A 15,439-nucleotide genomic window follows, 5' to 3' on the forward strand; every position below is an offset into this window, starting at 1 on the left:
ATATATATATATATATATATATATATATATATATATATATATATATATATATATATATAATTTTAGGTGATGAGGAAAACCTAGCCAGCGCAGCCACAACTCCACGGCGTGCACATGGGGTAAGCCCGGTTAACCCCTAAACCACACAGGAGAGTTAAAATATGTGTGATATATAGGGTCAACTAAGGAGGTGTTGGAATATATATTTAATTGTTTCTATTTTTAAAAATTACTTAATTGGATTTATTCTCTAAGTTTTAATTTGATGGTCAAATGAATTAAATTAAACTTATTTTTACCAAATTGTTGTGACATTTTCATGAATAATTTGTGTTACAATTAATTATTTGTGAACAATATTTTATGTGCTATATATCAATAATACACAATGAATTATGGCCTTTTCAGGTGCCATTATTTTTATTCAAAGATTCCATTTACTATTGGCAAGACACAAAACGCCAAGTCTGCACTTTTGATTGAAAATATAAAATATGAGTATAGGAATAAAAATAATAAAGTCAAGGGGGATTTCAAACTTCATACTCAAATTAAATTTGTTCATAAGGTACCTCACAGGCAGGCCATATTTATAATCTACCCTTAGACCCTTTGATTTTTTTATTTTTTTTTTATTTTTAAATACTGCGAAAGAACAACTAGAAATTAAAGACACATACTTCCACTCCACTGAGACTCAAACTTACTCCCCTCTATGTAGGAGTGTAAACCGGGTGCCACTAGACCACAAATAATTAGAGACTTGAATGAGAAAACAAAAATTAGTTTAAAAAATACGTAATTTAAGTGTATCTGAATTCAAAATTACCAGTAGAGCTTTGATGAGTGTTGGTATTGGGCGAGAGAGAGATTAGAGGCTTCAATTCGTTGTATGTACACAGTTGCTTTGAACCCAATTCATCAGCAATGGCGTAATTTATAGGCGGTAAGAAATATATGGATCGGAGCATGCATGCATGCTTTTGGGATGTTGTGGTTTGGTGTACGGCACAAAAGGCGTGCATGCTCACCCCGTTTACACCACCGGTCCACACAAAGAGTGTAGAATTCTTTAGCGGCTTATAATTATATATAAGCTCTTTGTGTGGTACATCTTCCTTTCACAATCTTTATATTTGTGAAATCTACTATACTAATAAGAGCCAAAAAAATTTAGGCTTATAATTGGTAGAAAAAATAACGGTCAAATTATTAAATTAAATGAATGATTCACAACATCATTATATTGAATCATGATACTTATCAGTATTCAATCATCAGGGGCTGCTTATTGTAGTTAATGTGGAAATAAATTGGTGCATTGCACTCAAAATATTGTAAGTTATATTATTATATAGGGAGGGAGTAACAAAAAATGGACAAAAAGTTTTTTTTTTTTTTTTTTTTGACTTTTCAGGACAAAAAGTTAATTACATTAAAAATTTTAAGTCTTACTTAAACAATATAAAAAATTTCCTTTACCTCACTTGTTTATTTATACAAATATCACCAAAATATTTTGCATTACCCAGGTGGCCAAATTATATATGACCTAAAAGCATCCCACTCAACTTTGTTAATGCAAGAAAAAAAATAAACAACTCAAATAAGCTAGCTCTTCATTTTGTCTGAATTGTCATAAGTGATAAAGTATTTTTCTTAATTACTTTTGATAAATATACAATGTTGCATAAAACGTAGGAGTAACATATTTGTGTAATGACAAAATTATAAGAATTAACGTTAACACTCCCCACCTTCTAAAAAAAAACATTGTGTTCTAATAACATGTCCCCCAGACACACATATTAACACAAATAATTCTAATAATTATTATTTTTAGATGAACTCGCAACTATTACTCGAGTATGTGTATATTGAATGATGAAAAGCTAACATCTTAAAATACAAAGTTATGTATTACAATATAGCAATGTTGTGCCTCTTGAATGAGATATTAGAGAGAAGTTATGCAAGAATGAAAGTTAATATTAAACTTTATTATATATCAAGATTTGTAGAAAGAGAAAGCAATACAGTAGATTCTTGCAATAGTGCAAGTAATAAGGTACGGAGTATAAGATTTGTATAATTTTACATTATTGAAGTAATTTTAAACTCTCACTAAATGCTCGAGCACATTATTGAAGTAATTTTAAACTCTCACTAAATGCTCGAGCATATATAGGAACATTTGGAAAAATGCATATTGGACCAAGAGCCGAATTCGGAACATTTGGAAAAATGCATATTGGACCAAGAGCCGAATTCGTCTCACTGCAAACTTGAACAAAACCATCTGAGTTTGAAAGAATATTAATAGTCCTCCCATCTCTAGTTAAATAAACAAACTTCCATTCTTGGGTTACTAGATCAATGGAAATTACATACGCTATGAACCCCTCATTTTTGTTATCACTCCTATGACCTTCATATCCCGGACATACAAGCAAATGATCACGACCTCCCAACTTCCAAATCCCTATTGGCTTCCAAACTTCATTCCAGGTTCCTTTTAGAGTCCAATACTTGTGATAGTCAATACTTCTGGTGAAGTCTATGCTTGCATGCTTATGCCAGCAAATATTACCATCATTTCCGTTCATTAACCAAATCTCAATGCAATCCCCAACCTTTGCATAACCACGACAACTAAGTAAAGCGATGTTGTCATTCATGATGGTAACCGAAGCAACCTTGCTATGAGATGGGAACTCGATTATCCCAAAAATTTCATCACTAAAGTCAAACCAAACCAAACGTCCAATCCTCGGGTCGCCAGGCCGCTGCAGAATTATCGAGCCACTAGACCGCCAATAATACCTCCCTTTTAAATAAAAACTTTCATTGGAATCCACAAGAACATGCGGAGCCTCATCAATTTGTCTCCAACCCCATGAACCATCACCAATTTGGCTACAAACCATTACAATTTCATAGCTATCCTTGCTTTCAACACGCGGATATTGAAAATACCAAAGCATCACAATCTTCCAAGACATGTTTTTAGACAACCCGAATCCAAACCCATTTGTTATCCAATATTCAACAGGTTTTTTTATGGCAGGTACCTTAACAGAGGGTAAATTCTTAGTTTCTCGAGTAAATGGATTCCATATCAGAATATCAAAAATCAAGTTTGTACCATCACTACGATGGAGAATCATATCGCCTCTGCCAAAAATCAAACATAACATGCCATCACAACATATGACATACCTTGTTCTTGAATTTGTTATGTCTAACTTTATGCGCCCGATCTCATCAGACTCAGATTCTTTGTAAACCAAATTATATAAATTATTACCATCTAGGCAGCAATAAGAAGCATCAAGCTCTAGAACAGAAAAATCATCATTTTTTTTCCGACTAATTTCGTAGTGTTTATGTATAAAGTCACGATCTCTTTTTATCAAAGTATAAAAAAAGTTACAAACACATTTAAATCGCATCAAACCCTTTACCGATATTCGGGATAAAATCTCGATCAGCACATCCCTGGGTAATTTGCAATTCTCCAGCGCATCCCTGGGTAATTTGCAATTCTCCATTTGTGATAGATATTTGTAAGTCTGTTGAGGGTTAGGTTTTCGGCGCGATTGAAATTGGTATTGTGGTTGTTATGGCCTATGGGTTAAGAGTTCAATGGCGGGGTGTATATATACACGAAATCGGCAGATTGGAGATTTTTTATTTTAAAGCCTATTAAATTAAACGGCCTATTTTATACCTAATATATTTTTATATGTATAATATAATCCTAAGTATGTATAATTATCGATTCTAACTAGGGATGTAAATGAATCGAATCGAGTCAAATATCTAACTATTCGATTCGAATTTGACTATTTTGAGAACTATTCGAATTCGTATTCAATTCGAATTTGACTATTTTGAGAACTATTCGAATTCGTATTCAATAAATATTCGAATCTAAAATTTTATTCATATTCGATTCGACAACATTATTCAAATATATTCGGTTCGACTCGAATATTCGTATTCAATAAATATTCGAATCTAAAATTTTATTCGTATTCAATAAATATTCGAATCTAAAATTTTATTCGTATTCGGTTCGACAACATTATTCGAATATATTCGGTTCGACTCGAATATTCGAATTCAAAATGCCCAACTTATTTTTTTTACAAGTTCTCCAATAAATTAAGATAAAATATAATAAAATTTTCTATTAATATAATATTATACTAATATTCTATTAAAATATTAATTTTTAATATATATATATATATCCAAATATATTTGAATCAAATACTTTTCATTCGTATTCGATTCGAAATATGTATTCGAATTTGGATTCGTATTCGAATAATTAGAATTCGAATCGAAATATTTGAATTCGAATCACGAATTGAACTAAAAATATTTGATTTGTTTACACCGTACCCCTAATCCTAATCCTCTACCTCCAAAATCTCGTTCTAAATTCTAATTCAAATATAAACATTGATGATAATTATGCTATAAAAGTGTTCTTATTATTTAATTATTTATTAATTGTTCTTATTGTTATAATATTTAATAACAATATTTAATGAAGTGTTGTGACTTAATTATGTGAGTTAATTTTAAACTATTTATTTATGAGATTGTATAGGAATACAAGCAATAATATAATACAATTGAATTTAATTCCGTGGGAAAATGCCTACCATATTCATTTTATTTGAATTTTTTTATTGAAACAAACTAAAAATAAAAATAAAAATTACCAGCTTTGATGAGTGTTGCTGTGTTGGTATTGGGCGAGGGAGATTAGAGGCTTCTACTATATTCTTATAATTATATATGTTCTTGTTCACAAATACAAATGGTTAGGTTTATGTACCTAATTTAATTAGTTCACATTATATCATCACAAAATATTTACAATAGACTTTATACTAATAAATTGATCAAAGTTTTACAATAGATTTTAATTATACTAATAAATTGATCAAATTTAATCAATTCTTATACTATTGTAAATTTGATAATCAGGAACAAATGCAAACAAGTAAAGTCTCACCCGAACATTTAAGAATATTGTTAGCTTCTTTCTCATCATGTTAAGCAAGTGTAAACCTTAGGCTGATACATATAAGATGCAGTCACTGCAAACTGAATGCATTATGCTAAAAAATAAAAAATAAATAATAAAATAAAAAATAAAAAAGTTAACTACATGCAAAAATTTTAAGTTTCAGTTAAACAATATAAAAAAATTTGCTTACATCACTCATCAATTATCACCAAAATATTTCGCAATACCCAGGTGGCCAAATTATGACCCAAAAGCATCATACTCAACTTTGTTATACAAGTAATAAAAGATAAACGTTCTTCATTTTGTCTGAATTGTCACACAAGTGATAGAATATTTTTCTAACTTTTGATAGATATATAATACTGTATGTTTATTAATAGGAAGGTTTTAATCACACCTTTTCGTGTTATACCTTCTTCATCATCACACATCTTGTGTGTTGTGTCTTCTACCTTTGTGTGAGCAAACTTCATTAAAAACATTTTGGAGTGCAAAACAATTATATGTAAATTAACGTTAGATATACTCTTGCGGACCGGAGTGCAAAACCAGTAATAACTCCCTTTTAAATAAAAACTCTGATCGAAATGCACAGGAACATGCGGAACCTCATCAATTTGTCTCCAACCCCATGAACCATCACCCATTTGGCTACAAACCATTATACAAATTCATGGCTATCCTTGCTTTGAAGATGTCGATATTTAAAATACCAAAGCATCACAATCTTCCAAGACATGTTTTTAGACAACCCAAATCCAAACCCTTCATTCTTCTTATAATTAACACATTTTTCTATACCAGGTACCTTAACAGAGGGTAAATTCTTAGTTTCTCGAGTAAATGGATTCCATATCAGAATATCAAAAATAAAGTCTGTACCATCACTAAAATGGAGAATCAAATCACCTCTGCCAAGAATCAAACATAACATGCCATCACAACATATGACATACCTTGTTCGAATTTGTTATGTCTAACTTTATGCGTCCGATCTCATCAGACTCAGGTTCTTTGTAAACGTAACCAAATTATATAAATTATTAACATCTGGCCAATCACAAGAAGCGTCAGGCTCTAGAACAACAAAATCATCATTTTTTGCTGGATTAATTTCGTAGTGTTTATGTATAAAATCACGATCTCTTTTTATCAAAGTATAAAAAAATTTAAATTTACAAACACATTTAAATCGCATCATAAACTTTACCGGTCGAAGTAAAATCTCGATCAGCACATCCCTGGATAATATGCAATTCTCCATTTGTGATAGATATTTTATTACTTGAAAGTCTGTTGTGGGTTAGGTTTCCAAAGGCGCCATTGAAATTGGTATTGTGGTTATTCTCTATGGTCTATGGGTTAAGAGTTCAATATATGGGGAGATTTTTTCTTTTCTTTAAAAAAAAAATTAAAGAAAATGTAATTATAGTTTTAAGTTTAGTGGTTAAAAATACTTACTTATATATATCGAAATGATAACGTTTGATCCCAAGACATCATTCAATAATAAAATGTTTATAACCACCAAACTATATATATATATATATATATATATATATATATATATAGGCCAGGTAAACGAAGCTATTTCATTAAATTATAATATAAAATGTTTACATCAACAATCAATGAAATGGTAAACCATTCTTTACTGTCAGACATAGAAACAATTTTTCTACATATGCTATAGAAAACTTGAATCTCAAATTGTTTCATAACTTGGAAGCTAGGTTCCTTTAGGGAGCTTAAAGCTTCATCAAAGATCTGGGTTTTCGTCTTCATTCTTTTTTGCTCATTGTCCAGAAAAGGATTAACATTTGCCAAAGCTAAACTAAACGCTTTATGCATTATGACAATGAAAAGTTCATGAAAATAACTAGAGGGAAACGCAATAATATTCCAGCAATAACCAAAGCTACTAAAGCAATGCACAATAATTATTAGAAAGACAAAAACCATAAAAAGGGGAAAAGAAAGATAGGTAAAACAAAATAGTTGGCAGCTCAATGCAACCCAAAATCCAAAGCAACCAAGAATTTTGTATTAGGATTAAAAAAAAAAAAAACGAAGAGTATATTTGTCTCTTTTTTTTTCTCATTCATGCAAAATACATATATATAGACAATTTCATATTTTCAGTGGCACAAAAGCCGTGCATGCTGACCCCGCTTACACCACCGGTCCAATTATTAAATTAAATGAATGGTTCAGATTGTTTAAATTTTCTTGAGATTTCTTAATTTACCCTTAATTATATTATTATTATCCGTTAAATATTCTCTTTTTCGTTAATATTCCGTTAACTTTTAACGTACCCATTAATTTCTATAAGTAAGGTCTTACGTTCGGACCTCAATCCAAATCAAAGTTGACATAATTGTTGAACATATAATTAGTGCTAAATAATTAGTTTAAAAAATACCTAATTTAACTCTATCTCAATTAAAAATCTCTGCTCACATCACTTGGGAGAAATAATTATAACATTTATTAGAAAAAAAAAATTGAAAATGAAAAAAATCATTTTTTTTAAAATCTCAATCTCACAGTTGAGAGAGAGTTCTAGAAACAATCAAACTGATTACCAAAAAGTATGAACAACCAAACTCTTGCAAAGTTCACAAGGCACTGATCACAAAAAAGCATGACCAACCAAAAACTCTTGCAAAGTTTACAAGGAGAAGAGGCTATATATATCTTGTTGATAGAGATCAAAATACATAATATATGTAGTCTAAGTTGTTGATAGAGAAAACCTCTATATCACCGGAGAAAAAATGATGAGCACATTTTGTGCTATTTATCTTTTTTCTCATTAATGCAAAGTACAATATGGGTGGGATACTTTTGCCTTAGTTTGACCCCGTGGTTTGTGCACTGATCTTGGTCATAATTGTATACAAGATCAAGTCAGAATCCATTTTTCCCTACATGGGTTGTGGCCCGGAGCTGCGGTTTAAGAGAATCACAATGTAAGGCATTACCAGTTGGTGAGCACGTTTTTATATTGTTTAAAAAAGATTTAAAGCTTTTACATGTAATTAACTCTTTTTTTTTTCCTTTAACATAATGCATTCAGTTTACTATAAGTTGGTTGAGTAGCTCCGGGTTCTTATTCTTAGTAAACTAGATGCATTATGTTTAAGTAAAAAAAAAAGGTTAATTAGAGGTAAACACTTTAAATCTTAGTTAAACGATATTAAAAACATACTCACCAATTCTGATCTTCTGGTGCTATGCATTATGATCTTCTGGAACTGCAGCTCCGGGCCATAGGCCGTGTAGTGAAAAATGGTATCTGGCTTGTTATACAATTATGTGCACAAACCAGGGTCAAATTATGGGCAGGCGTGCTGTGCATATGTATTTTGTAATGAGAAAAAAATAAATAACACAAATATGCTCTTCATTTGTTTTCTCCTAATACAAAATTTTTGAGGTATGCAATGTTGGCTGATCTAGTGAGGTATGAGTATGCACGTAGTACTGTCAAAGCGGGCTGGCCCGCCCCACCGCAGGCCTTTGCGGCAGCCCGTTAGGCCCGCATGCTAGGGTTCATGCAACCTTAGCCTGCCCCGTGCGGGTTGGCGGGCCCCGCGGACTTTTCTTCTTTTTTTGTATGTGTACTGTGAATATATATATATATATATGTGTGTGTGTGTGTGTGTGTGTGTGTGTGTGAATATATATTACGGAGTAGAAAATAAGGTGGGTTCGCGGGCCGCGGGTTAGGCCTGCTCTTTCGCGGGCCACCATTTTTGTAGCCCTAACCCGCCCCACCGCGGGGCGGCCTGCGGGCTTTGACACACTTTGATATGCCTACCATATTCATCTCATTCGAAATGTTTTTATGAAAGAGAAACAACTAAGCAATAATGTTGTGCCTCTTGAATGAGATATTACACATATAAATTTTCTTCCACTTACAACTAACACACCTAAATGTGCCAAGCACCTTGTGCTCAATTGGCACCTCTGTGACTCTCCTTGAGGAAGGTGAGTATTGACTCTTTGAGCTACAACTGATTGAGAAAGTATACTGAACAGATACTTTCCCGAGGCTAATGAAACTTTAACAACAGGTTAGATGAAAGGGAATAGCAAGTACTCTGCGTAGAAGAGATTCCATATAAACCGGTAGAATGCTGAAATTGCTTCCTGCAAAAACCGCGAAGAAACATCTTTAGGTAACCTCATATACAGTTGCACTCGACTGTTCAGAATAGTATGGTGTTCACCTTAGTATAGTTCGCTTTTTCCAGTAACCACGTCTGAAAATAAACACATAATAAGCGGTTTTATGACAAGTAGAGATTTATGATCCAAACCTGTTCCGCTCAACCAGAGAAAGAGAGCCGAGATTAAACAATGAAAAGTATACCTGGAAAACTAAGCATACTGCCAAGACTGCATGCAACGGTATCATCAACCTGCTCCTGAAAGCCTACAAAGAGTTCAGAAAAAGAGAATTAGGTCAACGGCCAAAGAAAATATTGATAGACACAATATCTGAGAGTGCTAGTGATTTGTTAAAAAAAAAGCACCAGCGACACAACTTTATGTTCGATGCAATTACGTGAATATAATCTCAAACAAAGACGGACTCACATGAGGCATGTAAATTGCAGCCAATACAGCACCGATGTAATTTACCAACAAGAGCCCAGAGCCCAGGAATGCTATGTTCCTCACGCCAAGCTTAGTAGCAAAAGTAGAAATTTGAAACCTAGAGAGTTCAATAAAATAAATAAATACATCAAGATATACTTGACAGCTAAATCTAGATGTGTGGAAGAGATAATTTCTTTTAACTAAGACATTCAAGCTAAAAAGTGGTAATGACACAATTCCAGCCTTCCACCTATCTTTAGCGATATCTTTGTAGTGAAACAAAAATATAAACGAAACCCTCCCCGAAACCAACCACGTCAAGGTGGTTTTCTTTGAACTAGAAATAATTCCCCGCCAAAGCAGAAAAAAAAAAAAAAAAGAAAAAAAAAAGAGCAGACATGTAGAAACTTACTTTCGGTCACCTTCTACATCTGGCAGATCCTTAGTAATGGCAATAACCAAAGCAAATAACGTGACAAAAGTTGTAATGAAAGCCACAGGTGAGCTGCAGGGAGAATTAAAGAAGGATAAGATAATCAGCAGTGTAAATCTTAGGAGCATAACAGTTAACTTTTGTTGGCTTCCCTCACATTCCACTCTTACTGAATCAACATAAAAAGTTACCCCGATATTTCCTTTCTTTCCTTGCCAAATAAAGGAAAAAGATAAATATTTCTGCCTTCAAAGGGAACGAATTATCACCTTCCTCTCACCCTTTCCTTAATTTCATTCAATTATATATCATGTAAACGGTAAAATAGGACGTTTAGTACCTTCCTCTCCACCTACCCTTCCCTTTCATTTTATTCAGTTATACATAGTGTAAATTGTAAACTAGCACATGTGAATTTCACGCATTTTAATCAGAGATTTNATATATATATATATATGTGTGTGTGTGTGTGTGTGTGTGTGTGTGTGAATATATATTACGGAGTAGAAAATAAGGTGGGTTCGCGGGCCGCGGGTTAGGCCTGCTCTTTCGCGGGCCACCATTTTTGTAGCCCTAACCCGCCCCACCGCGGGGCGGCCTGCGGGCTTTGACACACTTTGATATGCCTACCATATTCATCTCATTCGAAATGTTTTTATGAAAGAGAAACAACTAAGCAATAATGTTGTGCCTCTTGAATGAGATATTACACATATAAATTTTCTTCCACTTACAACTAACACACCTAAATGTGCCAAGCACCTTGTGCTCAATTGGCACCTCTGTGACTCTCCTTGAGGAAGGTGAGTATTGACTCTTTGAGCTACAACTGATTGAGAAAGTATACTGAACAGATACTTTCCCGAGGCTAATGAAACTTTAACAACAGGTTAGATGAAAGGGAATAGCAAGTACTCTGCGTAGAAGAGATTCCATATAAACCGGTAGAATGCTGAAATTGCTTCCTGCAAAAACCGCGAAGAAACATCTTTAGGTAACCTCATATACAGTTGCACTCGACTGTTCAGAATAGTATGGTGTTCACCTTAGTATAGTTCGCTTTTTCCAGTAACCACGTCTGAAAATAAACACATAATAAGCGGTTTTATGACAAGTAGAGATTTATGATCCAAACCTGTTCCGCTCAACCAGAGAAAGAGAGCCGAGATTAAACAATGAAAAGTATACCTGGAAAACTAAGCATACTGCCAAGACTGCATGCAACGGTATCATCAACCTGCTCCTGAAAGCCTACAAAGAGTTCAGAAAAAGAGAATTAGGTCAACGGCCAAAGAAAATATTGATAGACACAATATCTGAGAGTGCTAGTGATTTGTTAAAAAAAAAGCACCAGCGACACAACTTTATGTTCGATGCAATTACGTGAATATAATCTCAAACAAAGACGGACTCACATGAGGCATGTAAATTGCAGCCAATACAGCACCGATGTAATTTACCAACAAGAGCCCAGAGCCCAGGAATGCTATGTTCCTCACGCCAAGCTTAGTAGCAAAAGTAGAAATTTGAAACCTAGAGAGTTCAATAAAATAAATAAATACATCAAGATATACTTGACAGCTAAATCTAGATGTGTGGAAGAGATAATTTCTTTTAACTAAGACATTCAAGCTAAAAAGTGGTAATGACACAATTCCAGCCTTCCACCTATCTTTAGCGATATCTTTGTAGTGAAACAAAAATATAAACGAAACCCTCCCCGAAACCAACCACGTCAAGGTGGTTTTCTTTGAACTAGAAATAATTCCCCGCCAAAGCAGAAAAAAAAAAAAAAAAGAAAAAAAAAAGAGCAGACATGTAGAAACTTACTTTCGGTCACCTTCTACATCTGGCAGATCCTTAGTAATGGCAATAACCAAAGCAAATAACGTGACAAAAGTTGTAATGAAAGCCACAGGTGAGCTGCAGGGAGAATTAAAGAAGGATAAGATAATCAGCAGTGTAAATCTTAGGAGCATAACAGTTAACTTTTGTTGGCTTCCCTCACATTCCACTCTTACTGAATCAACATAAAAAGTTACCCCGATATTTCCTTTCTTTCCTTGCCAAATAAAGGAAAAAGATAAATATTTCTGCCTTCAAAGGGAACGAATTATCACCTTCCTCTCACCCTTTCCTTAATTTCATTCAATTATATATCATGTAAACGGTAAAATAGGACGTTTAGTACCTTCCTCTCCACCTACCCTTCCCTTTCATTTTATTCAGTTATACATAGTGTAAATTGTAAACTAGCACATGTGAATTTCACGCATTTTAATCAGAGATTTGAAATGCAAAATGGAGGACCAAGCTAAATTCAATGAGTTCATTATTAAGTTACGAAATCCCATCTTGTTTTGTATGAGCATTTGTGCTCATTAGGAGCACCCAAGCAAGAGGAAGGACAGTTTCCGTCTTTTTTTTCTAATAACATTGATGGTATGGTCAGAATACTTCGGTTCACCTCCATTCAAAGCTTAACCCCAGAGCTGCTCTTGTTGCATAATAGACGCCATAATTAAGGAGAAAACCCCGTACCTGCAGTGTACAAATCAGTAAGTGCTCAGTTTATAGAACAAGAGTGCCACCCGGGGAGTTTCCACTAAATAGGTAAAACATTGCAAATATCTTGGTGCACTTCACTAAAAAATAAAAGATACACAAAGTGAGTGTATATAGGCTGATATCTTTTGAAGAACTTTTCTAAAAGTGTAACAATATTTCACACATAAGAAACACTGGAAAATAAAATGAGGGAGTAAGAATTGCACCGTGGCGATTATTAGAAATGCAAAAATTGGAAATCTCTTCATGCGAAAGGGGGGTACAGAGTAGATGGTGCCCAGGAAGAGACCAAGAGCATAAAGAGAACAAATGAACGAACCAAAGTTCATCCCAACGATAAACAGTCCCGCCACAGCAAAAAATATAACCAAGATCCATGCAGATTGAACCGAAAGATCTCCAGCAGCTATAGGCAAATAAGGCTTGTTTACCCTGCAAACATTTTATAATGAACGATTTATCATGTCATCGAAATGGGCAGAACATAGATAGTTTTCCTACTCAAAAGAAAATTCAGCAGGATACACGGCTTTGCAAGATGAACGATCTTTGTCACTCTAGTGGATACATTCGGCCCATCCCCCCCTCAAATAAAGATAATTTAATAATAACAATAATACTGAAAAGAAATAAGCATTAAGTGTTTGTTGTTACTTGTCAATTCCAATGTCATATATCTGATTTATGCCCACTATATAACCATTGCCACATATGAGAGCAAAGAGTCCAGAAAATGCCTTGAGTAACAATGACCACCTAATCAGATTTGGGTTCTCAATTAGAGCTCTTGTTACCAATGAACTGCAAAAGAAAACCAGGGTGAATGGATATCCACAGTAACTATCACAGAGCTCACTAAAGTATGCACACATCAACTAATAATAATAACTTACACAGATCCTAATGCTGTTCCGCGTATCGTATGGGGCCTCAAAAATCTCCAAAAGGCATCTTTGAACTGTGAAACTTTATTCAAAATTGGGGCAGATCCGGCATCGCCAACTTGAGAGCAGGCCTGGCAGCAGTATCTTCCATGTCAATGTTAATTAATTTAATCAATCCATTTTAATGATCCCAATCATCAAAAATTCCAATCACACGATTATATCAATGGAGAAAGAAATAGCTATATCATTAATCCTCAGACAAGTGGAAAATGTTGAATGCATGATGTTGTACAACATGGTTAGCAATTTGTCAAGGTAAAGCATGGACTTGGTCTCTTTATGAAGACAGCTAGAATAAGAATTTGCTTCTATCTATATATGCACTGTGTATATAGCCTCTCAAAGCTCTCCACTTTGAGGCAGGTGCAGCTGTTCAGCAATTTAGTCATTCCCAGGCCAACCTTATACATGAAAACAAACACATAGCATAGTCTAGACATGATCACACCCCATTTAAACCATAGACAAGCATCCTTCCACCAATTAGCCTATTGTTTATGCAATTGTTATAGCATGGACCAAGGTCCACCTTTCATTTCGGATACTGGTCCAAAACGACATTCAGATTATGTATCTTGTGGAGCGTAGTCTCTTTTTTAGAGGGTTACGCGTAGATTTGAACCCATGACCTTTGACATGGGGTTGAGTCTCAATCATATGTTTGATCTCAACTAAAAGTCTAAGTTGATAGTTGGATTGCACATTGTTTATATATTATATGCTCAACCAATCACACATGAGATTAATTAATATTATTCTTGAAATGTAAGAACCCAGAACAACAAAGCTGATTAAAACATAAACAAAAAAAGAACAGCACACCATCAATTGAGACTTGAGAGACTGGAAATACCCAGATGGAGCTGCGTCTATACACTCCGAATGGAGCATTTTTCGAGAAGGTTCTGGAATTGTGAAGCCCAACTGAAGAGCGGAAGGTCTTGGAAGGTTTGAGTAGGGCCAAGTTAGCAGCTTTGCAAGTGGACCAAATGGATAATTTTCTTGAACACGAAGGGTTCCCGTTGTAATTAAACACAGATGAAATCCGAGTTGAGGAACAAGATGAGCAGGCTAACTCCATCCCCAGAAGCACAGAAAGCAGAAATTGAGGTGATTGGGGACGGGTAGCTTGTGAACCAGCAGCTTCAGTGGAGCTCCGGTGTCCAATTCTTTAATTTTGTCATATTACTTATTTTATTATATGAGCCTTCAACTTTCTCTTGTTTCTATTTAGCTCCCCTGAATTTTCTTCCCTCCACTTCATTTATTTATTTTTTTATTATCTTGGATAACGAAAGAAACCGCAACTACTACCTAAAGGTATGTACAGGGATAAATCTCGATCTGTGACCCTAACCGACAAAGGACCCCAATGAGAAAAAATCAATCTAGGTTGTATATAACTAATCGGTTCAAGCCATTCAGGGGGTGCAGTAGGTTACAAGTTCGACTCACAATAGGATAACCTATTGATTTTCTTAGCTTAAATTGGTCAACTATGAGTAACATATATTAGTTTACGTAATTACGGAGTACGTCTTTGTATTCTTTTGTCGACTAGGGTCACAAGGTGAGATAAATGCACATTTTTTAGAAGCGTCTACGGTCCTTCGTCACTAAAAAAAATAATAGGGGTATGATACATAATTAAGTATTGGGCATATGCTCAAGCACATGCTTCATCTAGTATGCAGTCTAATACACTAATGTAATGAGATGTGAAAGACTAAAGAAACATGGCTATAGAATTCAAGACTTTATTTTATCTTTTTGTTGTTTTTAATATAAAAGTTAATAATAATAATAATAACAATAGTGTGAGAAGAT

General features: G+C 34.1%; 2 protein-coding genes across 2 annotated transcripts; both read right to left on the reverse strand.

Moving 5' to 3' along the window:
- Positions 1-8,880: 8,880 nt before the first annotated feature.
- LOC116007156 (homogentisate solanesyltransferase, chloroplastic-like) lies at positions 8,881-10,489 on the reverse strand. The gene is made up of 5 exons (XM_031247759.1): positions 10,077-10,489; positions 9,662-9,779; positions 9,435-9,497; positions 9,292-9,324; positions 8,881-9,211 (listed from the first exon to the last, which is right to left on the reverse strand). The coding sequence occupies exons 1-5, from the start codon at positions 10,223-10,225 to the stop codon at positions 9,137-9,139; spliced, it is 438 nt and encodes a 145-aa protein (XP_031103619.1). The 5' UTR covers positions 10,226-10,489; the 3' UTR covers positions 8,881-9,136.
- A 242-nt stretch (positions 10,490-10,731) lies between these two features.
- LOC116006115 (homogentisate solanesyltransferase, chloroplastic-like) lies at positions 10,732-14,771 on the reverse strand. Its single transcript, XM_031246391.1, has 10 exons — positions 14,466-14,771; positions 13,559-13,680; positions 13,320-13,466; positions 12,872-13,097; positions 12,565-12,638; positions 11,928-12,020; positions 11,513-11,630; positions 11,286-11,348; positions 11,143-11,175; positions 10,732-11,062 (listed from the first exon to the last, which is right to left on the reverse strand). Exons 1-10 carry the CDS (start codon positions 14,691-14,693, stop codon positions 10,988-10,990), a joined length of 1,179 nt encoding a protein of 392 aa, XP_031102251.1. The 5' UTR covers positions 14,694-14,771; the 3' UTR covers positions 10,732-10,987.
- Positions 14,772-15,439: the final 668 nt, after the last annotated feature.

Source organism: Ipomoea triloba, chromosome 15 (genome assembly GCF_003576645.1).
Source record: "Ipomoea triloba cultivar NCNSP0323 chromosome 15, ASM357664v1".
Classification (NCBI taxonomy): Eukaryota; Viridiplantae; Streptophyta; class Magnoliopsida; order Solanales; family Convolvulaceae; genus Ipomoea; species Ipomoea triloba.